This window comes from Callospermophilus lateralis, chromosome 13 (assembly GCF_048772815.1).
Source record: "Callospermophilus lateralis isolate mCalLat2 chromosome 13, mCalLat2.hap1, whole genome shotgun sequence".
Lineage (NCBI taxonomy): Eukaryota > Metazoa > Chordata > Mammalia > Rodentia > Sciuridae > Callospermophilus > Callospermophilus lateralis.
In genome coordinates this window covers 107,797,080-107,821,189 of record NC_135317.1, presented here as the reverse complement: position 1 = coordinate 107,821,189, position 24,110 = coordinate 107,797,080, and the positions used below count along the sequence as shown (strand labels likewise).

The 24,110-nt window shown below is 50.1% G+C and overlaps 1 protein-coding gene across 7 annotated transcripts in view; it reads right to left on the bottom strand.

The window, feature by feature from the left end:
- Window positions 1-24,110, bottom strand: part of Ildr2 (immunoglobulin like domain containing receptor 2) — a 56,200-nt gene that overhangs the window by 15,976 nt on the left and 16,114 nt on the right. For 3 of the 7 annotated variants that reach the window (XM_076832447.2, XM_076832453.2, XM_076832449.2), the window contains exons 3-6: window positions 23,814-23,933; window positions 5,597-5,653; window positions 3,008-3,154; window positions 1,838-2,014 (exon numbers count right to left, since the gene is read on the bottom strand). In XM_076832447.2, the coding sequence (XP_076688562.2) occupies window positions 1,838-2,014; window positions 3,008-3,154; window positions 5,597-5,653; window positions 23,814-23,933 (501 nt within the window). The remainder of the gene's footprint in view (window positions 1-1,837; window positions 2,015-3,007; window positions 3,155-5,596; window positions 5,654-23,813; window positions 23,934-24,110) is intronic. The other 4 variants (XM_076832451.2, XM_076832448.2, XM_076832452.2 and 1 more) reach the window with 4 other exon arrangements.

Genomic DNA, 24,110 nt, shown 5'->3' with positions numbered 1-24,110 from the left:
GATCATGAGGGCTGCCAGCCGAGCAGGCCAGAGCGGGTGCTCGGGATGAGAGGACTGAGATGCAAAGAGCTACTTCTTTCAAGGATGCTGCCAAACTGTCCACTAGGTGGACAAAGCCTGTCCACTAGCCAAACCTGGAGCCACCAGGTTTTAGATTTCCTGTTATGTGGAATAATTCAGTTTTCTATTTTTAAAGCCACTTCTAATTGCAGTTAATGTGGCAGGATGGGACCAAATGACTAAACCGCAATGACCAGGAGCTCAGGAAAGGCTGAAGCCGGGAGACAGGACCATCTGCCTCGCTGAGTAGCAATCACTGTGGTGACCCACTGAGTAGGAAGAAGGGGCAAGGTTCCGGTGGGAAGAAAGGGAAAGAAATTAGGGGGACCAGAAAGCAGCAAATAAAAAGCGTGGGACGGGTCCCCTCAATGTCCCTTTTGCCCACCCCACCCTTGGGGACACGCACTGCCCGGTCTTTATCTCTCTGATTCTCTGTGTCCTTGATCATTAACTTTTACCTCTCAGTCTATGACTCATTCCCAGTCTCAGACGTCAGGATTCTACTAACAGTTCCAGGGAGAGAAAAGCACAAAGACCAACTCCTTCCAGTCGGGCGGTGGCAGTTCACCAAGTGGGCTGCACCCTCCCGGCTCCCCTGGAGGCAGCTTAGAAGCCTCCCGCATGAAATGTCTGATTCACCAACCCCAGCGGCTCATCGCATCTAGGAATTTAAAAATCACCGCCTAAGTCTCCAGACACAAAAGTTTAACCTCCTCTACCCTGTAATCCTGTCCAGATGCCTCCAGGAAACTGAATTTTAACACTCTTTGTTCCGCCACCCTCCTCTCCCCCTCCCCCTCCCCACCTACCTCCAAGCCCCAGAAGGAGCTAATCCTCACCCAAGTCCAGTCTCCCAACCAGTTACAGCATCTCAGCTATGATCTGCAACACTGAACACCTTGGGGTACCATCCTGAGGCCCCCTTCCCTCTTTCTCCAACATCTTATCACTTCTTTCAAACTCCGCTCAGGCTCCTCTGGCTGTTCGATCCCGCTGTTTTCCATCAGAAGCCAGATGCTCACCGGATGCACCAACCACTTCAGCCAGGCCTTGGCGCGTGGTCTCTGGCCCCTCTCTCTCCCCCTTCCCACTGGCTTGTCCCCTGTCACCCTCTGCTTGCAGCGCTCCTGCTAACTCACGTACCAGCCCGGCCCTGTGGAAGAGCTGCGAGGGAGGCCCCTCAGTCCGGTCCACATGCCCTTCCACCTCTCCCAGGCCGCCCAGCACTCACAGGGGTCCCCCCAGCCCTGGGGTCTCACCACGCTGGCCTTCCTGCTCAGCACCCCTCTTACTTCCGGGCTCAGCCCAAACCCAGCCTCCCCCTGCAGGCTCTGTAACCACTCCAGCTCCTTCATCTCTGACGTCTAAGTAACACCAGCCTCTGATTGTCACAATCAGGGCCCACCCTCTGTCCCTGACAAGACCATGCTGCCTTTAGAGAAGCTGCATCCTGCACACGGCATGTCCCTCCACGTGCCTCAGACGGTCCTTAACACCAGGCGGGGCCGGAATAACATTGAACAAGGTTCGAGGTGTGCCCCAGCTCTCCGGCCCTCCTTACTGGGGTGCTTAGGAAGGAAGCAGGGTCAGCAGGTCCTCCAGCCTGGGAAAGCCCAAGATGCACTCCAAAAGACACCTCACATGACCAGAAGGACCCCACTTTTGGAAAGCAGATAACTTTCCCCAAGATGCACCACTGAACAGACTGTGCTTATCAGCAAGGAGCTGGGCGGGGCCAGGGACAAGGCGGGGCAGGGCGGTCTGGAACTACAATTACCACTGTGGTTTCCTCCTGTGGAGTCACTGGGTGCCAAGGGAGGTGGATGCGGCTTGTCCATCAGCATGCCAGATGAGGGGGTTCCTCCCAAAGGGACAGAGGGGATGGAGAAAGGGCCAGGGACACCGGAGACAGAGGGAGGGTACCCGGCCTTGGCCGCTTTCCCTGCTTCATACACTGTGGAGGAGACGAAGAGCAAGAGAGATTACGTGGTCCCACCCTCCACAGCCCTCACACCAGGAAGCCCCGAGGACGCTCTCGCTGAGCGGATTCAGAAGGGACACTCTCCCTCCGTCCGACCACTTCAGCTCCAGTGAAAAGTGACACTGCGAGCAGCTGCAGGAATCACCGTGCTGAACCTGGCATCTGGGGCTAATGCGGTTCCGGGAGCTGTCAGAGCAGCAGACCGCTCAGCCCTCTGGAGGAGGCCCAGCACAGGGCTGCTTCCAGGAGCTGGGAACCTCTTCTGGAGAGGTGAAGAGGCCACGGGCTGCCACGTGACCCTGTGACCCTTGCTGGATGACTCTCAAAGCTAAGCAAATGACCTGAGGCCCCCCAACACTGCTATCCCTAAAGACACTGAAGGTGCACAGTGTCACTGCTATCCCTAAAGATACTGAAGGTGCACAGTGTGCCTCTCTCTTCCAGGAGGTGTCTGGTTTGTGGTAGGGATGCCAAACTCAGTGCCTATGTGGGCTTGGCTAGTAAGGTACAATCAATCCCTACAGGAGGACCAGTCCTGTTGGGGCCTGTTCATCATGGGAGTAAGGGAAATTCCTCAGTGGCTGCCGGGTGGTGCCCAAAGGCCACAGTTCGCACATCCACTTTTAAAAAGAGGAGGTTCTCTGCATGGGAGGAGAATGAGGAAAGTTTCCTCTGGTTTGAATGCCCTGAGGAGGGGCAAAGCCTATCCCTTGACATGGCCATCCTGCACCTGCCCTTTCTCCATCAGTACTGCCCATGGGCTCCTGATGCATGGGTGAAGGTGTGGATGGAAACATGGAGGCATGCAGGCAGGGGGTGAGCAGGCAGACAGTGGCAACCCTGAGGATGGGTTCCGGCAGAAGACGGGGTCTGGGTGGAAGGAAAGGAGGTGGAGGAGGACTCGGGGCACAGCCATCAGATGGAGAGGGGACATTTCTTCCACACCTCCCCTGGCTCTTTACTCACAGGCCTGAGGGCAGCAGCAGGAGTCTGGGCAGCACGGGCAGCGGACGTAGCAGCAGCAGCTATGGGGACAGCATTGGCACCAGCAGATCCCCACCAGGACGAAGAAGAGGAAGACTCCCAGGATCACGAGGCCCACAAACACCCACTCTGGAAGGACGCACAGAGAAACCCACACTCAAGGTAGCCCACCTTCAGGACGGGGCACACCAAAAGGGGTGTCCCTGTGAAGGGAGGTCAGGGGGAGGGACTGACAGGGAACAGAGCCCCACTCAACAGGAACCCTGCAGTGAGCGCCAGTGTCACGCTGGGCTTGCAGCGCAAAGCCGCAAAGCCGTGGGGCTGAGGAGTCAGGCCTGTTACTGGGGAAAGGGTTTGCCAAACTGACCACAGCGTCAGAATAGGGACAGGACAAGCACAGAAGGAGTCCTGGCCGGGGAGGGGAGCCACGCTGCTGGGCTGGGAGGTGGAGGGCTCTGTCAATTCCTTTTATGGTCAAGTTAATCTTGTCTCTAAAATATAGGCCCTGAAAACAGTCCACATGGCCTCTGAGTAGACCATCTTCAGGTGGTCCAGGGCCTGGGCACACTCATCTGCTCTCCCTGCAGACTGCCCTAGAACACCCTTCCTGTACTCCACACCAGGGCTGAGATCCACTCCTCTTGCTTATGGCTGGACAGCGTCCAGCAGAGAAGGCACTGTCCCCATTCCCGAGAATGGGCCTGGTGTGATCACCCTCAAGCCGGTCAGCCAGCACGGCCAGGGCTCAGGCTCTCGGGGTCTGGCGAGGCGCAAGGCTGACGTGGAGGCCTGCAGCGTTTGACTCCTGCTTCTCACGGCTTGGCACAGGCCGAGCGTGAATCCCATTTTTATCTGCCATCTCAAAGATGGAGAGAAAGGAAGTAGATTCTACTTGGCTTTGATAAAAATGACTGCGGCCCTATGTGACTTGACTCAGTAGCATGCGATGGGACCTGGCAATGGGACTGATTCTCCCTGGGCCTGGACGGACTGAAGGAGCCATCTCTCCCTTCAAAGCCAAAAGACTAAAGCAATTGGTTTCAGTTGAGAGCTTTCTCACCAAAATCCCTTTACAGTGAGCCTCAGTACACATTTTTTCTTAAATTTCAATTACTAAATAGTCCTTCAATGGACATGTAGTTGGGAGACTGAAACTATGAAGTGTGGGGGCCTTATGATAATGGCAAAGTCATCTGACTTTAGTTAGAACATTATTTCCTCAGAGAGAAAGCAAACATCCTGTACCTCCTGGAGGTCCCTCCTCGCCTCCCCATTCAGATCACCCAGGCCCCCCTCTCCCCTGGCTTGCAGATCTGGGGGTATTCCTGCTGCACACACTAGACAGCAGGAGGCCTTGGCCTTAGCACTAACGTCACAGCACAATGGAACCCGAGGTAGACATGAGCCAGGGTTTGGATGGGCTGAGTGGAGGGGCCACTCTTGGGTCAGGCAGTTAAAGACAAAGGACTGGCAGGTTATGTTGGAGGAACAAAAGAGTATCACCGTGAAAGGATTTTAGGAATCAGAGGAAGGGAAATTCAGGTGGATAGGAAATGCCTTTTTCAGATATGAAAAAGAGAGTAATTCCCAGTTACATAACGTCTAGTTTGAAACCCAGCAATGTAGCTGTGTGTGTGTGTGTGTGTGTGTGTGTGTGTGTGTACAAATGCTTTCAAACTGCAGGAACTTTGGACAAGGGGGATTACAGAGAGATATCTCTTGGTGTCCTTGGAACCACATCAATAAGAAGAATGCCTGGTGGGAAAGGACAGAAGAATTCATGGAAGAATAATTAGTAAAGTCCACTGGGAAGGTTTCAGATGTTTCTTGAAACTTGTACCTCTCTGTTGTTATTAGGAAACTCTTAAAATTATGGCAGAAACTCTCCAAAACAAGACTGAACCCCACCTTTTCCTGCCCCTTGATTTGGGTGCCTCCTCACCACACTTCCCTTGCGTCTCTGAGCCTCCATCAACCATGAGACACAGTGCTGCCCCAAACTGGTGCTGGCTGGTGGAGGCCGGGGCACTGAGCTACATCAGTGTGCTGGGCAGGTGGCCCTGAGCCTCTGGGGAGGCAAGGGGTCCTTGATCCCACGAAATCGTACACCAGGAAATGCAGGTCTGTGGATGGCTGTTTTTAAGGCAGGAGGAGTGGATAGCTCTCCTGAGGTTTGAAGAGATCTTTGAAAATGTTACAAAAGGCAGTTCAGAGGAACAGGATTATATCATAATGAACGCGTGAACGCATCGCAGGGAATGAGGGATCAGACGAGGAATGCGTGTGGGGAGGACACAGCTGTCGGGGCACAGCTGGAACACTGAGGCAGGCATGGAGATTGTCAAAGATACTGTGTGCCTGACGCGCAGGGCCTGGGTCCCCACCTCAGCCAATCTTTAATTGTTATTATCTCAGGGACGAGGAACAGAAAGGCTCTTCTAATGGGCTTAGCTCACAGACATACACAGACAAATATGAAAATAATTAAATAAGTCATTAGTGACTAATGCAGAAGCAAGACAGATGGAGTGACAGCAAATCAGGCAAATAAAGAGTTAAATGACTGAATACCTGGCATAATCTCCACAGCAAAACTGGGTAAGAGATCAGCAAGCAGCCCTGTCCTGCCTAGAAGAGTGGAAAGAAAAGAAGGAGGAAAGCGGTTACTCCAGAGGGAAATGCAGCCTGGAACCTGGCCCCCTACCATCCCCACGCGGGCCACCCGTCTGCGACTCTGTGGTCCCAGAGGCACGTCACCACGGCTGGGCAACAGGACGACCTCCTCCCCAGCCTTGGGCAGTCATCTAAGTGAAGCCTGCCCTAGGCGAGGTGGAAGCGGAGACAGAGGAAAGATTCTGCTTGAGCAGCCTCCATGCCCCCTGCTCTCACTCCCCGCCCATCCTCCCGCTAAGTCAAGCCATCTGCATCAGTCTGCATTTTCATACATCCATACAGTCCTACATCCATACAAAAACAGAAGTACATATTTGGTTTTAACTCAGGATTATCTTGCTACATGATTCTATTTATGGCCTAAAGATGTTTCAATGATTAAAATTTTCAAAGGCAAGGAAAAGATAAAGCTAGATCAGCTACACACTCCTCTCCTCTCCTGGCTGGAAACCCTCTGTGCATATGTAGATGGTGTGGCTTTTCCATATGGTACCCACAGCTGGCGTTAGGTACCCCAGGGCCTTCTGCGTGATATGGCATGGAGGCTCAACGGCTGGTGTCAGAACAGGTGCCCCACAGGGGCTCTGGAAGGCAAGAGCCGTGCGGAAAACAAGATGCTGGAAGGGGCGAGAGAGAGCTCAGTCCTTTTTAAAACCAGCCTGACCTTTAGAAAGCGATTCTGATGCCTTCACCAGATTCCCATAAAGGTAAATGAAGAGGCCTGTTAGATACCCCCACGCTGAAACCTTGCTAATCCACTGATGTTCTGCATCAGGACACAACTAGCAAACCTCTCTCCTCTCCGAGTTGTGATGGGGAAGGTCACTGTGCCACCTGACCATCCAACTGAATTCTGTTTCACCGAGGGGCATGACATCCATCTCTAGAACAGCACCATGCACTGGAGGTGCAGCCACCAACACACACCATTATATTTAAAGTGTAAGAGTGAATTAATTCAAACATTTTTTTTAAACTTATACTAGTATCAACAACAAATCATCATTTCAAGAATTCTGTGACCACATGTAGCTACTGGACAGCAGAGCTCTGGGACCTGTATCCTGGCAGCTTCTGTCATCAATGGCTTTCCTGCTGTGAGGCTCACCCGTGATCTGGACCACGGCACAGGCAGAGATGCCTTAAATGCTGGTGTGCTTGAGACCGAGAGTCAACACGAGCCTGGCTTCTCACGTCACCAGGTGCACCAGGAGGTAGAAGGACCTGCTAACCGTCCAGGTCAAAAAACAGCAATGGAAATCCACAACCTACATTTTCTTACACTCATTCACAGTCCTATTTCCATACAAAAATAAAATCCATGCCTGTGGTTTTGGCTCACTTAGAAAACAACTCTTTCCTGTCAGTCTCTTGAGTGCTTTAGAGAAAAGGCTGCTGTGTGGGGGGCTTATATTTTGAGTCTGAAAGTCACAGCTGGTCACTAGTCCCCACTTCTAGAAGACACTCCCCAAAAAAGAAGTTCTGACCAGGGGCAAAGAAGAAAGGGCACCTCCAGCACGCCAGGGGGATGTGGTAGCCAGGACACAATGTCAGAGAGCGGGCAGCAGAGGACCTTGCTCACTTGGCCTTTCCTCAGCTGGCCTCAACGAAGGGAGGCAAAGGTGGCAGTATGCATCCGGGTCATGCCTGCTGCCCACCCACGCAGGGAAAGTGAGACTTTTACTCCAAGGGAACAGCATTAGGCCTTAGCAACAGGAGCGTCCTTCTTTCTGTCCTCCAGCTCACACAGCTGACCTGTGAGATGGCGCTGCCGCTCCCTCGCAGGGTCCCTGAGGAGGACAAGCAGGAGCCAAGCAGAGCCCTGGGGAAGCACCCTAAAGGAGACTTCCTGGCCAGCCTTTCACTGCAGCCTTTGCAAAACACAAAGAAGCGCCCCAAGGCCCACACAGTTCCCACAGCAGGAGACCAGACAGGTCTGGGACCCAAGTCTGAGCAAGTGATGAACAGTGGGCACTGGTCTCATCTGGAGTGTTCTCTGCGGGTATATCTTGCAGACTCAGTGAGGCCGTAGGCGGTTGGTCAAAGACTTGGGAATTTGGGATCTTGGATGGCTCTTGCAGACACAATTCACACTCACTGTCCAGCCTAGCCAATCAAGGAATGTAGAGGCAGCACTGGTCAGCAGGTCAGTCACCACAGACTGACTTAGTGGGAACATTTGCTATGTTTTTTTTTTTTCCCTGCCTGGACAATTGGTATGTCCGAGTGGATCTCCCATTGTCCAGCTTATTAGTGCTTCGAGATCTCTGCAGCTTCTGTGGTCCAAACCATTAATCAGAGTCACAGCAGCTTCCCTTGCAGCTCTCACGGGACATTAGTTACGTGGTGATTATTCACCCCTACATTCCAGGATGATATGGATTAGATTCAACCTGTTATGTTAGGAAAAGCAGTGGATGGGAGTCAGGATAGTTAGGGCAGATAGGTCATGAGTTGATTCAGTGCCTACTATAGGCAAATTACATCCCCTTTCTAGGTCTCAGTTTCCTCCTTCGTAAGAAGGAGTTGAATGCAGTGGTGTGAAAATGGGGAGACTACATGTCTGGGTTTGTTGGGACCGTCCTGGTTTATGCCTATGACCATGGTTAATTCTTAACAACACCCCTGTTTACTCAGAGAATTCTAGTTGGGCAGTTGATGATGTGCTCACCCTATCTAAATAATTTTTGATTCTCAAATCCAATACTCAGTGATTGAGTGGCAAACTGAAATGTGTATAGGGACCAGCAGGTAATGCAAATTAAATGGGTACGGCTGCCGGATGTGACACCGGGAGGGGACATGGGTGTAGAGAAGAGCAGGGTCTTACCAGTGGACATGTGTTGCCCCCCGGGAAGTTGTCCTAAGAGTGGAGGCAAACCCATTATTCAAGATTCCCTAGATTCTATGTAAAATGTCATGATTTTCAAGTGTTGGGCGATTAACAAACAAATTTTTTTAAATGGTAGACAAGTCAAAGGGGATATGCCTGTAGGTACAGAGCCCAGAGACCATGAACCTGCCTCCGAAGGCTCCCAGTGGGAAAGCCAAAAGCCAGGTTTCCCCAGAGGCCCTTTGGATCACCTTAATGGTGTTCTAACATTGCTCCCACACACAGAATGACAAAAATGTAAGCTCTAGGCCCTTAGGGCCAAATTAAAACTTCAAATAACAGCATGACACACCAAATTGTTAGTCTTTCTAATTTTGCGGCGCTAGAAAGGGCATCCCGGAGAACAATGAGCAGGCCCTCTGTTGTTATTCTAGGCTGCTTTACTTCTTTTAATAGAAAAAATTAAAACAAGGAGAGAGTATATCAGAAGTATGGACAGGAATCCACAAAGGCTGTGGCTCCAGGAAGACCTACATCCAGCAGCTTCCTGAAGCCACAGTCCACACCGGCCCCTCAGAAGGTGGAGACCTCCCACAGAGCTCTTGAGTACCACTGGCCCTGGGGTGGGGTGGCGACAGACTCTTCAGTGAAGGGGGTGACATTCAGTGTTTTGAGTCCAGAACACGGGGAGCTGGGTAGAGCAGACGCCATCACTGTATCCACAGCAGAGTGAGAGCAAAGCTCTGGCTTTTCCACCATGACTTACAGTTTACTGGAGTGAGAGACTTTTTAAATATATACATATTTAGTTGTAGATGGACACGATACCTTTATTTTATTTATTTCTTTTTACGTGGTGCTGAGGACTGAACCCAGGGCCTCACACATTCCAGGCAAGCACTCTACCACTGAGCCACACCCTGGCCCTGGAGTGAAAGACTTTTGAAACTCGGGTTTGTGCTGGAGTCCTATATTTCTAATCATCAATTTGCTTTCGACTCTGCCCCTGACAGACCCTCAGCAATGCGACCGTTCTCTTCTCCCTCTCCTTGTTTGTGTGCGAGGGAAGTCTACTCCTCCGGCATCCAAATGGCTGCGGTGAACACATTCCAGGCTTCAGCAGCACTCTCCCAACTCCCGTAAACCACCATTATTCTTCCAGGGCTTCACTCAGGAGTGGCAATTACAAGTCACTTTAAAGACTGAGGAAATGCTGGAAAGCACACCCTGCAGATAGAAGGCCACATTTACTCTTTTCAAACCAAAGCTCAAACTATCCACGGAAAATACAGTTTTCATGTAAGCACTCAAACAGTTTTCTCCAAACCTTGCAAAATCCATTACTTGAAAGAAATTTCCACATGAATACCCACAATGAATGAGATCTGCTAATGGCCTGGCAAGCACATACCAGTGCCAGGTTCAGGCCGTACTGTCACAGAGTCCACCGCCAGGCATGGCAAGGTACTGTGGGGTGAATGCTCACAGTAGAAGCAGGCACTGCCAACAAAACACCTAATATCTTATCTATATAGCTGCTACTCCAGCTGTTTTCTGCCTCTGCCATTTTGAAGTCATCCCCAACTGAAGTGTCTGGACACGTTCCCAGGAAACAGATCGCTCTGTGAGGTCTCCAACCCATTCACTCACTCATTCATTCAACACAGAAGTGTTTACTCTACCAGGTGCAGACAGAAACAGGACCAGGACATGGCCCCTTGGGATGCTTAAGAGTCTCAGTGTAGCCCAGCCCACACAGCCTCCAAAAGCATGAGCAGAACTTGGTTTTAGTTACCTGCCTTTGTGTCACAAAACTCACCAAAATCTGCCTTTCTCTGCCTCTTCAATATCATGTTCCATCTGGTCCCAGGCCTTTCCCAGAGACTCAGTCCTTGCCTAGCTTCCTACTCCTCTATTCAGAGTGTTCTCTCCGCACCTTTCACAATGACCGTGTCCTGGAGATATTTCCTCCAATCCTCTAACACTCATGTCTTAGAAGGCCAGGCCCCTTAAGGCGGAATTTACCTAATTCTTCACTAAGGTAAGCATTTATCACGTCTGAAATGTGTCCTGACGGACTCGGTAAGAAAGCTGCATTGAGAAGAGCTGCTTCCCCTCCACGCTCCCTGGGACCACTGGGACCACTGGGACCACTGTCGTGCATTCCTTATGGCACTTACCTCTCAGTTGCCATGGTCCCCTTACCTGTGCCTCCAGGGGCAGGGAGGAAACCCTTCAGGACAGGGACTTACCCTAAGCCAAGCATCCCCAGCAGCCCAGCGCGAGAAGGCACCTCCGCCACTTATCAGTAGCAAATCCCCACTGTTTGGCAGACTGGCTCCTGGCTAGGCTCTGACTCGCTGCTCACAGTCCCCTCTCTCCATTCCAGGTGGGAGTAGGCTCTTAATTAAAAATCTGAAGCGACCACTCACTCATCAGTTCATTCATTCCACACTCTCTATGCACTGCAGAACATTCAGCACCCCCAGAGTCAAGGCCTGATGCCAGGAGCATCATCCACACACTGGACCATACAAATACTATTTGCCATCTAAGAGAATGGAATCAGCGCAACCCTCATCCTGAGATTTGAGGACCACCAGGGTAGGGCATTTCTAAGGAAGTCACTACAGAGATACGACATGCATACAGATTTTAGATAAAAAGATCTTTCTTTTCTTTACTCTTAATACTTCAATCCAAGTTCTGGTTTTTGGTTCAAGCCTTCAAAATGCAATGGACAGTGCAGAAGTTCTGGATTTGGTACAAACTTGTTTTTAGAACCTAGGCCTGGCTCTTCAGTCACTTGACGATAGCAGACAAGCTGTTGATGCATTGGAACTCATGAAAAAGTGGGATAAGCACATCTTCTCCACCCTCAGATACCTACAGCACGTCGCGTCCATTTGTTTCTCTGAGAGTTTTAACTTCAGGACCGCCTAGGGTTGGCCAATACACACTACTAGGGAGCCCCCCGTTTCAGAACATGAGGATGATGAGGAGCGCCCCTCCTCCGGGCCGTGCCTCCCCTTCTTCTCCTTTCTGTTCAACACACTTCTCAGCTTCATCCACTCCCAAGCTTTCCTCTGGATCTATCTTCAGGGATGCACTGTATCCACCCCCTCTTCTCTCAGCTCCTAGGCCTCCAAAATGTCTCTCTCCTGTGTCTCTGAGGGGGAGCAGATGCCTTTCTCTGGCCCTTTTAAGTGTGAAGATGTTTCTATGGCTATGCTTCACGTGTTGTTTCCATGGCTATTCAAAATCCCAAATAGATTGGAAATTTCCCAGGGGCACACACATCCTCGGTTTTATTCTATATTCCCATGGCAACCATAAATTCAATAAATATGGTTTATGGGAATAAGCTATAAATAAACAAATGTGGATATAGCCTCTTTTCTCTTATATATGTATTTATAAACTGTGTATTTAAGCATTTCTTGTGTTTACTTTTTCTTTTTGTGTCTTGTATATTTTAGTTCACTTTAAATTATAATCTTAAAAGAGAATAATTCTGACAGTGAATTCTCTCCATAAAATGACTAGTATTGAACCATCTGCAATTAACTGTTAATAAATGCTTCCGGCTTTTTGGCAGTGATTATAAGTTTAGCTTAAGGAGCTAACTTCTTCTATTCACACAGAATTTTAGAATCAGATTTTAGGGCCAGGAAGGATCACAGAGGTCTGGTCCATACCCACTCCATGTTTTCAGGAAGTTGGGAGAGGTTTAGAATCTCACCCCAAGCCGCAGAGTTGGCTGAGGACCAACCGACAACAGAACCCAGGTCTGAGGATCCCATCCACTGTTCCTTCTCCAATATCTCACTGTCCCCAGCTTCTGCTTATCTTTCTTCTAGAAATGTGCAGCGACGTTTTCTAGTGTAGTATTTGCAGGGAGTGACTGTGAAATTTGTGTTTGTGACATTATTGCTCTACTTATATAATTAAAGTATAATTTCTGGATGTAGAAAATGTTGGAGATTGTTGAAATTCTCAACACCTTTTCAAGCTGCGACTGGAAAATGATGACTGAATACATCAGAACACAGTATGATCTAATTAAAAGGCATTCACCGCGCTGCTACAAAGTCATAAACAAGGGTAAAAACGATTGCGAGTACTCTGCCTTTGCCAAGCACTATGGCGATGCAGCCTTTCCGGGCAGAGTGCACAGATGCACAGTATTAGTAACAGACCACGCTCTCCTTGGCCCGAGATGCAGTGCAGAAGGCAGACCTGACTCAAAAACGAAGTGGAAGAAGGTGGGAAGGCACGGAAGCAGGGCGTCGAGTTTCTTGGGCCTGTGTGTCTTCGCACTCACTGACCAGCACAAACGCACCCATAAGGCAGGGCAGGATGGCTACTTTCCCTAACCCAAAAGGGCCCCCGGGGTCCGGCCCCACGCGGAGGGGCACGCAGGCCCGCGGCCGGGGGCCGGGCGCCCTCGCTGGAGGGGCGCTGGAGGGGCGTGGACGAGAGCCTGTCCCAGAGCCCTCCCTGGAGAGGCGATTCAGCCAGTCGGAGGCGCCGCTCGTGTGAACGCGACCCCTGAATAGCGCAGCTGGCGGGGGAGGAAAAGGGACCCACTGTCTGGAGCGGGGGGGGGGGGTGTCCCCGGCGCAGCCGATTTCGAGGTGCCACTCACCCGGGCTCCCTGTCCCGCCCCCGCGCGGCCTCGCGACCACAAAGAGCTCGCGGCTGACCCTGCAGCGGCCGCCCAGTCGCCAGGCAACGACCCGGGAATGCGCGCTGATTGACAGCCGGGTCCGCCCCGCGCGGCCGCAGCCGGCGGAGCGCGAACGCAGGCAGCGAGCCCCGGGCCTCTGGCCTTCCGCCCGCGCGAGGCGGGGCCGCCCTCAGAAGCCTCGGGAGCGTTTTTTCTGGAAATACCGTTATGTCAGATCACCTCTCCCTGGGCCCCCGGGCTTGTGCGAGCGGACGCCGCTGGTCTCCAGGAATAACAGGCCACCTAGCAGCAGGGGTTAGGCCGGACCCGCGGACAAGAATGGGACCTCAGGTCCTCTGCCTCTTCTTTTCCGTTGGCGGGAGACTCCAGGAGGTGGCCATCCTCTAAAGGCGCCATCATACCAGTTTGCCTGGACAATCTCAGTATACGCCTGTGGTCTTGCCACGAATTATTTAAAACTTCCCCTCCGCTTTTACTCTCCAGGGCATCCTAGTTTGAAGGATAAATTCCAAAGGCATAAGTCTTCGCAGGCCCACCTAGATCCTAATCCAAGTCCTAGGTCTTCTCCAAACTCCTCCAGGCTTCATGGACTGGCCCGGCCCCTAATCCTTGTATTTAGCTCAGGCAGAAAACACTGTAATTAACTAAGGGCCGTCCACTGAGAAAATGGGGGCTTCCAATAGTAACCAAAATCCAGCAAGCTGGGACAGAAGGCACGCCAATCCACGAGCAGGAAGATTTCCACAGGGCTGATTAGGTCCACCACTGGCAAAGCACAGGGAGATGTCACTGAGAAAATGTGGACCTGTTAGTAATAGGATTCCCAATTCACAGACGGCCCATTAAAGCCTCTGTCTATGGAACACCCTGGAAGAAAATCTGCTCTTTAGCAGGAGTTCCTCAATGTAGATTTCCCTAAAGATGGCTCTCTCAGACTAGGGATGGCACACTGATGATGAGAGGCGGGGAACAGGAAGGGGTGGGGAAGGACGCTAACCTTCACTGAGTGCTTATTATGCTCCATTGAATCTTCACAGTAGGTCTTCCATATGTCTTTATGACCCTTCTCTTATTTTTAGAGACAAGGAAACTGAGGCTCATAGATATGGACTTGTCTATGGTCACAGTATTAGAGTCCAAAGCTGACTCCAAAACCTCTGCTGTTCAAGTGGACCTTGTCCAGTATCCAAACAGACTTTCACCACCTGGCACTGTTGACATTTGGAGCCCAGATAATTATTTGCTGAGTAGGAGAGGGCTATCCTCTGTGTTGCAGAAGGTTCAGCAGCCTCCCTGGCCTACCCACTAGATGACTTGGCTTCCTACAAGTTGTGACAATTAAAACATGTCTTCCAACTTCACCAAATGCTCCTGGGAGGCAAAACTACTCCCTTCTGAGAATCAGTGGCCTAGATATTTAATATCCAAACACAATGGTAGTCTTTTCTTACACTGTTCGCTACTTCAAAACTCTAACTTTAATCTTCACAAAGAGAAATTTTTCTAAGGACAAGACAATGTCACTTATTTATTATCTTCACTGTGCTGGACTGTGCTAGGGAGATAGCATGCAAAAATACACATTAAATTTCAATTGTAATTTAAATAGATATCAAAGCAAGCTTGAGAGTACGCAGGTGAGGGATCTAAAGAGTAAGGAGCAAAGGGCGTGGTCCTGACTTTGGAGGCCTTGACCGCCTGCCCCCACTTCTCAGTAGAAAGCTGTTAACCACAGTCATGAACCAGAATCAGATTCTAGATGATGCCTGGTTTCTGGCTCCTCCTCCTCCTCTGGACTTTTAACATATTTTTTTTTCTGGTTCTTTCTAAAAACAAGACTGACAGAGGTGCCTGGGTAAGCTTAGGGCAGAGCAAGCCACGGCAGGGGGTGGGGAACAGTGGGGCAGAGGCTTGAAAAGCCACTGTGTTTCTCCATTCATGGAGCCTCTGGGCTTATCTCAGCCCCCCTGGAACTTGAAGGCACAGGTGTGTGCTGAAGGAGGATGCTCTGCCCTACTAGGAGGACCAGTTCCATTTGAAATCTTCTGCACAGGGCGACAAATGAAAATGTGGGCACAGCCCAAATCAGAAGACGTTCCAAAGGAGTCGTCTCCAGATTTATGGCTAGAGTGTGGCTCTGTAATTAATTCTTTCTCTCCCTTCTGCCAGGAGTAAACTTTTTCTTTCTTCTCCCCCAATTCTTTCCCCCTCTTCCTCTGTTTGTAAATCTTCCAGAGAAACAGCAGCAGCCACTCTCAGAGATCAAAGTTTTAGCAAGCAACAAAGACCTCCAAGGAGGCTGTTGCCATGGGAACCCTGGGAGCTGAGGCCCTTCTAATGGGCAAATCTCCCTGGTTAGCAGCTTGGGGCTGGGCAGGCAAAGAGGGAGGGGGGTGGGGAGCTTGGCAACAAGTAGCCTTTCTGAACAGCCTGAACTACTCTCCAGAGAGTGACAGACAGGCTTCAAAGGAGGCAGCCAGTGGTAGTCCAGGGGTGGGTGCTAGGGCATTTCTGCAAGCCATACAAACACACTCCTGCAGACACCCCTGCAGTCACCTCTTGAGATATACCTCTCCCAAAAATTCACTGGCTTCTTATTAGGTTCTTAATAGCTTTTTCACACTATTGGGCAGAAAAGTTTATATTCTACCACAATAACAATTTCAGGCACAGAACTGTGAACAGGTTGATTTAAGAACAACAACAAAAACAACAACAACAACCCATGCCCACCCATTTCTTCACTACTTGTCTAGGTAATACATGATGTACTTCTAAGTCTCAGGAGGAGATGGAAGAAAAAATAGGAGCATGTTGACTATAGGTAGCAAAATTTTAGGAGATGCTTTCCTTTTTTGGTTCATTTCTGTTTTGTTTGAAATATTGATAATAAGCATTTTTTTTCTGAGACAGGAGTGCAAAGGTAACTCCATAGCATCACATTCGAGGGGCAGAATCAATCCCAAGTCACTGCCTGCTCACAGGGGCCTGCTGAGAACATACCTATTTCTGGCCTCTGGGATTAGTGCTGCATTTGGCCCTAAAGCAGAGCAGAAACTGGTGATGCATTCCACAACGTGGCACCAGTGTGTGTTTTTGCCTGCCTGGCACGCGCTGCTTCTTCATTTGGAAACAACTGCCTGCTTTCCTTTAGGAAGCTACTCCTTTCCCTCATCCCTTCAGATCTTAAGGCTTGCTTCCTCCCCGGCACACAGGCACCTCCACAACAGGACTTCGAAGAAATCACAGGGAAAGAGGAAGAGAGCTGGGAGGGCGGAGACCATGGACACTGGACCTGGGGAGGCGTCCTGCCCTCATGGAGAAAGCCTGCCTGTCCTGAGGGGCAGTGGGGGTGGGGATGTGGAGTTCCCCTGAAGGAGGCACAGCCTGGTTTTATTTATTTATATTTTTTATTTATTTACTGTTGTTTCTGTCTCAGAGCCTAGCACTCAGCCATGCCTGAAGCCAGGAACTCCCCGGCTTCCTGATTACTTGAGCAAAGACTTCTCCTGAGCAGGGGGAGCCTCCCTCCTTTGCAACCAAGCCAGTTCTGGAAAATGTAACAGTTGACTATAGACAGCAAAATTTTAGGAGATGCTTTCTTCTTTTTTTTTCTGTTTTGTTTGAAATATTGATAAAAAGCTTGTATCCTTTTTTTCTGAGACAGAAACAATATTAAAATAAAACCAAGCTTCAGTATCTAAGCAATACCCTCTAAGGAGAATGAACTCTCGAAATCTGTGCACCTTTCAAATAGAGTCAAAATCACCGAGCAGACTCTGGGAAGCCATCTCACTCATCCACTACCCCAGACAGGAGAACCCGTTCCATGTCGAAGCTCCCCAGAGAAGGGGGTCTACAGTTCCCCTCAGCCATCCTGCATTTCCCCAATGTGCAACCTGCCCTTAGGAATGTCCTCCTTAGCCTGAATCTAAACATCCCCTGGCTGATGTCCTCTTAGAGGACAGAGGCAAGAATGCCCATCCAGCCCCTGTTCTGCAGGGGCTCCTTCCCCCTTTTCCTGATTGGAGGTCTTAAAAGCAAGCTACCAGATGGGACATCAGAAAGATGGGGTCAGGCCCTCATAGAAAGAGCAGGTTACTTCTAAATTTTACAATAACAACTTCTCTGCATGAGCCTTCCTGAAAGGGTGAGTCCTCTTCCTGACAGCTGGAGCTGACCGAAGGAATCTGATGCCTATCCAGACGGTGGCATGGGTCTGGTTATAAACAGCCTGCCCTTGCCACTGATCCTGCACCTCTCATCTCAGGTGGCACATTTCTGGAAGCTCCCCTCCTTCCTCTGACTGGTCTGGCCCTAGGATACCAAATGGCTGTCTAAATATTTCTAAGGTATCTGTCACTGTCATCTCAAAACACCCAAAACAGTGTGTGCATTTCCAGCTTCAGAATGACTTTACCTTCTGAATCATCAAAAAGACATTGAAGGGTGTTCGGCATAGTTTTCCTGTTTAATGTTGAATCGGTGGTTGTCCTCCCATTTCTGTGAATCTCATATCTTTGGATATTTCTGAAGCCTCTGAAAGAAGCATCCACAGCAGTTTGTGGATGGTTCAGCTGCACCGGGTGGAAGGAGGGGTGAGTCACACTCAGTGGGGAGGTATTCAATCCAGACAGGAACAGCCATGCCTTTGAAGTAAGGGCCTAGGTCAATGGTTGTAGGCAGTTTCACCAAGAAACAAAGTAAAAGGCTGAAACAAACCTGGGGCAAATAGAAATTGACCCATGGCCCCAGGCAGCAGCCACATGTTAAAACACAGCTCATTCTATGGCTTCTTAACGCCCCCCACCCACCCCCCCCACACACACACAGGTTGCCTGGTATTATGGAAGGAGATGAGTCCAGGAATCAGAACACGTGGGTTTGATTATCTATAGTTCTTTTTTTAATGTCATAAAACCTGGACATTAATTTCTTTGTTTGGAAAATGAGCAAAATAATGCCTGTCCTCCTCTCTTACAAGATTATCGCAGAACAGTTTGTGAACTCTGACTGGCCCTCCCTGTACACCATGTCAGTAGTACCACTGGTGAACATTTACTGCTTCTTGGGCCCCACTTCTATTCCTTTTTTCTTTCAACAGTGCCCCAATTCACTTGAGGGGATTAATTCTTGTCTGTGTCTTGATGGACGGTTCACCAAAGCCCCTGTCTCCCAAGGCTGAGCAGCAGACAGCTGACCAAAGTGGGCCTATTGGGCTGTCTGGCCTAAGACTGACTCTCAAGTGGGAAAATGCAAGAGTAGAGAATGACATCTAAATCTGTTTTGTTCTGGCTACAGAGCCCTAAAGACATTACCCACAAATTCCTGTGACATAGCCCTGGAGCATCTCTGGCAAGGCAGAAACTACTGTGTTCAAACCCTTTTATTTTCTTCCTGGGCACAGTCAAAATGACAGCAAGTGGGACTCCTGGAACTCCCAGTTCTGGCCCCTAAAAAGTTCCACGTGACTTTCCTCTCTCCCTTCCTGTGAGTGAGTGAGAATGTGTGTGCGTGTGTGTATGTGTGTGCGTGTGTGTCTGTAGCTGGGGGCAAAGGTCCCCACAGCAGAGCCAAAGAGTGGGAAAGTGTAGACCACTGGCACCACGTGGAAGGGAGCTACCCAGGCGCCTCCTAACCCATGTCTGGCCAAGATGAAGCAATGACCCTGAGCCGGCAGTGGTTGAGGCAATGAGTGCTACCCTGACTTCCAAGACTGAGTCTCCGCCTTTCTTCAACTCCCACAGCCTTCCAACGAGTTCCTTTTTGGCTTAAGTCAGCTGCTTTTCAGCATAGCCCCCAAGGAAATATCATTAGTAATAATTTAAATAACCAAAGAATTCCAAGTGGGGTGCCAGGAGGAAATGGCGGAAGTGAGTAGGCAGCAAGTCCCGACCTCCTCACAACCGGGGAAAGAAGGCAGCAAATAAAAGCAGAATCAGAACTTTACTATGGGTTTACACCGGGATTTGAGGAACTGCAAAGAACAACTGGAACAAGTTTTGGTTCTTACGGGTGACTAGGCCGAGCTTGGCTCAGAGGTGACTACAGTAAGGAGGGCTCAGTGGTATCTCTTCAAGTGGTGCTGACACTGGGATCAGCAGAGGTCACACTGAATTAAAATATCCTTATCTGGATATCCAGTCAACCCAGGGCTCTTAAGAAAAAGCAGCTCATAAAGTTGTTCTTCACTTAGAAGAAGTCACAACTCTACTGATCGATGGGTAGACGTATGCACAATCTGAAAGGGCAGGGAACAAACTGTCCCCCTGACAGTGGCTGGAAGGGGCAGCCACCCTGGTTCTTGGAGATGATTGCAAAACGGGGAGCAGAGAACTGATTGGATTTCAGATGCATTAGTGATGAAAGAGACAAACTACAGAGACAAACTAGATGCAAAGTTGAGGAGAATTTAGTTTCCTGAGTATATTCCCAAAGGTGAGGCTGGAAAGCTGATGGGCAAGACCATGAGGTGTCATACAGGTAACACTGAGATGTTTGGACTTTGCCAGGTGTGGTGGTGCACACTTGTAACCCCAGCGGCTCCTGAGGCAGGAGGATCATGAGTTAAAAGCCAGCCTTAGCAAATTAGTGAGTCCCTAAGCAACTCAGCAGACTTTGTTTCTAAATAAAACTAAAAAGGGGCTGGGGATGTGGTTCAGTGGTTAAGTGCCCCTGGGTTCAATCCTTGGTACCAAAAACCAAAGAGGTTTGGATTTCATCCTGAAGACTCTGAGAGCCAGTGAAGAAACCCTAACAGAACAGTGAAGTTAGGTCTCAGAATCAGAACGGTGCTCAGCAGGCGGGTAAGTGATGCCGCAGAGAGAGGTCCAAGCAGAGGAGTAAGATACGGGGCTGCTGCCATGGCACAGGTGAAAAGTGTGGGCTTCTGAGCCCGTGGGGAACTGAGGACAGGCAACCTAGAACATTCCCGAGATGGATGCAGAGGATCTGGGTGAGTAATGTATAAAGGGAAATGAGGAGGGATGGGTCAGACAGGGGACACGTTTCTACCTTGCTGAGCCACAGCTGGCCACTACGTGAGAAGGAGGACAGTGGAAAAGTAGGTTAAGAGGCAGGAGAATGACTGGGGCTTAGGCCACATCCCATAAGAAGCCATGGGACACCACAGCGGTGGTGTCTCGCTGACACTTGGAAAGCAGGCCTGGACCTCAGTAGGATCAGAGTAACAGGTTCCAGTAACAATGGGCAGAAGAGCCGAGTGCGCCACAGAGCTGATAGGGTGACGGTCCAGGACAGTACCCGCTGGTCTCGTGTTCCAGTCTCGCTCTGAGAGTGGTACCTTGGTTCTGGGTGAGTCTTGCCTTGGTTTCCCCCACAGCACCAGGAGCACCCTGACTCTGAGTGCTTCCAAGGCCAGGACCAGTTCCTGCGCTTCCTTCTCTCCACGTTGCCTAGCTAGGTGCCAAGAATGAAGGCGCTGTGGGGCCTGTGTCTTACGTGGCGAATGGGCAGGCCCCAGAGCTGTGCTCACCTTGTGCCTCTTAAGAGTCAGTGCTGAGCACGTGCATGTTGATCATGAAGTGTCCACTCCATAAACATCGACAGCCTCCTGGGAGGTGGCTGGTGTCTCCTCACTGGTCACAGCTCCTGGGTTGTTGGGATCCTCCTGCCTCAGGAGCCGCTGGGGTTACAGGTGTGCGCCACCACACCCGGCAAAGTTCAAACATCTGAGTGTTGCCTACCTGACACCTCCCGGTCTTGCCCATCAGCTTTCCAGCCTCGCCTTTGGGAATATACTCAGGAAACTAAATTCTCCTCAACTTTGCATCCAGTTTGTCTCTGTAGTTTGTCTCTTTCATCGCTAACGCATCCAAAATCTAATCAGTTCTCTGCTCCCTGTTTTGCAATCATCTCCAAGAACCAGGGTGGCTGCTCCTTCCAGCCACTGCCAGGTGTTTCTTTTGTACACCCTGTGAGACCAGTCCTGCTAGCCTGACCTGTCAGCCAGGCCACACATCTGCCTGGCTCTCGAGCATAGGCCACAGCATCCTCCCTCTGGTCCCTGTGAGTGAGCATCACCCGCTACGTTCTGAAACCCTGTCCATCTCTGTAAAGAGGAAGGATTTCCTGGGGTCACCTTCTTATTTACCAGCACGTCTGTTTTTTTTACTTCTTAACCCAACAGTTTAGAATTGCAAATAAAGCTCACAACTATTTAAGTTGAGTGGATTTTCCTCTCCATAGTGCCCACTGCTGCCAAGATGCTCGATCCAGGTACAGATGTCTCCAGGTGCTGACGGGCCCTTCCTCACCTGAGGCTGACCCTCCCTGAACCTCCACTCCCAGCTTCTTCTGCCCAGCCAGGCAGTGTGCTGCCAGCCCCTCCTGAACAACGTCACTTCAAATATGTGGAGACATCTTCCATGGCCCCACTCTGAGTCCTCTACACTGGAACAAATCCTCCAAGCATTCCTCACAAAATTCAGTGACTGACCGAACTAGTGACTCATGGATGTGGTCATTGGTCAACCATGGACCCCTGTTATCTTCCCACTGATGTTTCCATTTCCTTAGTGGCTGGCCTCAGAAATGAGGTCACTCTCCTGGTCTCAAAAGAACACACCTATCAAAGAGGCCTGCGGGATACAACAACCAAACAACTAGGATGTTCAAAACTGGGACAGTGTTTTGAAATTTTTTACAAAGGAGTATCAAGGCCAACCAGGCTCAATTTTGCGTTCAGTACTTTATGCACCCAGGAAATGTTCACAGATTGCCAACCAGCCCTCTCAAGGGGTAACCTAAGTCGTGCTGCCCTAACATTTCCATGACCCATCAGTCCCACTTGAGCGTTCTCACGTGGCCACGCAGAGCCATGCGGTTCCTCCTCCGGCCCTCGCCCGGGTCTGCTCAGCTGGGCTGCTTTTCCGGCCATGAACCTTGATTGGCAGCTTCTCCAGTTTCCCCTCAAGATTCTGTTCAGTGTAAGCACTGATTTCTGCCCTTCATCTTTCCTCCTGCCATTGGTGACCATGCTCTTCTGAGCCTTGCTCTCACCCACCAGTTGCGGGTCCCGTTGGCCCTGAGAACGGCATCCTTGACCCCAGTTGCTTCGTGGGCTGTGATGTGGAAGAATGCTCCCACCCACTCCAGCAGGAATTCGGAGGACTGCTTTCCCTCAGTTCGTTTCCCTGTGTGCAGAACAACTGGGACCAATGTTTTCAAGTGGTTCTTACCTGTGGCCTCGTTCTCCTTCACAGTCAATTACTTCTCTGCAAATGGCCGCCTGGTCAAATAACTGTGCTCACAATTAGCTAATTGCAGGCTCAATGAGCCACTTGTTCCTCCAAACTTGGCTATTAGAGTCGTGTGATTAAGCAAAAATTAATCTTCTTTATTCCCTTCTGATTCATGGAGCCACAGCAGATCTCAAATTCAGCCTCCTGTGTTCTTTTGCAACATTAATATAAGCCTTTCGGTTTTTATTTCCTTTTGAAAGGAAATAAAAAAAAGTCTCAGCAGTTACGCTTTGTATTTTGGGCCCCAAGATTAAGTCAGCCTTCTAGCAAGGTGCCCAACGTTACCTTTAGTCCAATTTGTAAAATGCACACTAAGGCTTCAGAACAATTATTTTGCCAAAGTTATGCGATTAAAACTATGCTTAGACATTCTAAGTAGAAGATGCCACTTTATTTCTGGCAATTCAGGTTCCCACAAAGGGTAAAAATCAATCTTCAACCTCGACTGCCTTTAAAACAAGGCGCCCTTACCCATTCTCCAAATCGCTGTCACTTGATGTCTTGGAAGCTACAAAAAATGTAATTTATTCTGAAAAATTGCTTCAAGTGGATGTCTTCAATCACCCCTTCTCCTACACTTGAGGCAGTTTCGTATGCTTTATTCTAATTTTCTTATTCAGCCAACATCTATAGAACACAAAACATGCACTCAGTTTTCAGTGTCAACAGGAGGTCGTTCCTGGAACAGGCGCATTCCTGACTCTACAGAGAAGGAGCCACCAATCAGGAGGAGCCTTCCGTTACAAAGAGGCTGACGCCTTCCGTTACAAAGAGGCTGACGGTAATGAGGATTGAATCTATGTGCTCCTAGTCACTCAGACCCCTTTAGGTTTCCAGAATTCGCCTTCCAATTAAACACGAGGACATCTCCCAAACAGTTCTTTGTGTGATGCACACTCTGCTGGGGGACTCTGGTTTATAGCCACCTCGTCTGTGACTGTCTTCAGGAGAGGGAGTGAGTGGGAAGGACCCTGAGGTCACTAGAGCCACTCGCACACCAAGGAATTCTATCTCTCCTTGGTGTCTACGCTGCTTCCACAGTTCACCGATGAAGGGCCAAGTAAAGAGTAACAGCGAAGTCCAGGTTAAAAGTAAAGTGGAAAGGAGGAGGAAAGGAAGAGAGGAGAAAACACTGGGCTGAGGCTAACCAGGGCTGCAGCCTCTAGGAAGCAAGACAACCATAAAGCTGCTGGTCCCAGGCGCGTCGTCTAAAGCAGGCTGGTCTGAGCACAAACCAGAAAGGCTGCATGCAAGCCAGCAACACGCTCAGGCAGAGATGTGAGCACAGGGACAGTGTCCAGGCGAACCCGGGCCTTGGTGGTCACTTACCCAACACCAGCAGCTCCACCGAGTCCTCGTTCTTGCCCTCCAGGTCATCGGGGGTGGTGATGACACAGTAATAGAGCCCACTGTCACCCCACATGAGCTTCCCAATTTGAAGATCTGCATCTGTCACAAAAGAAGGACCCAGTTCTCAAACTCTGTCCTCAGCAAGGAAAGCACTGAGCAACTGGGGACGGGAGAGGCGTCGCAGTGTTCTCTGAATCTGCCTGGATGGCGATTGAAAGACGTTCGCTTTATTTAAAACAAAACCAACAAAACAATAACAAAACCTGGCCTCCCTCA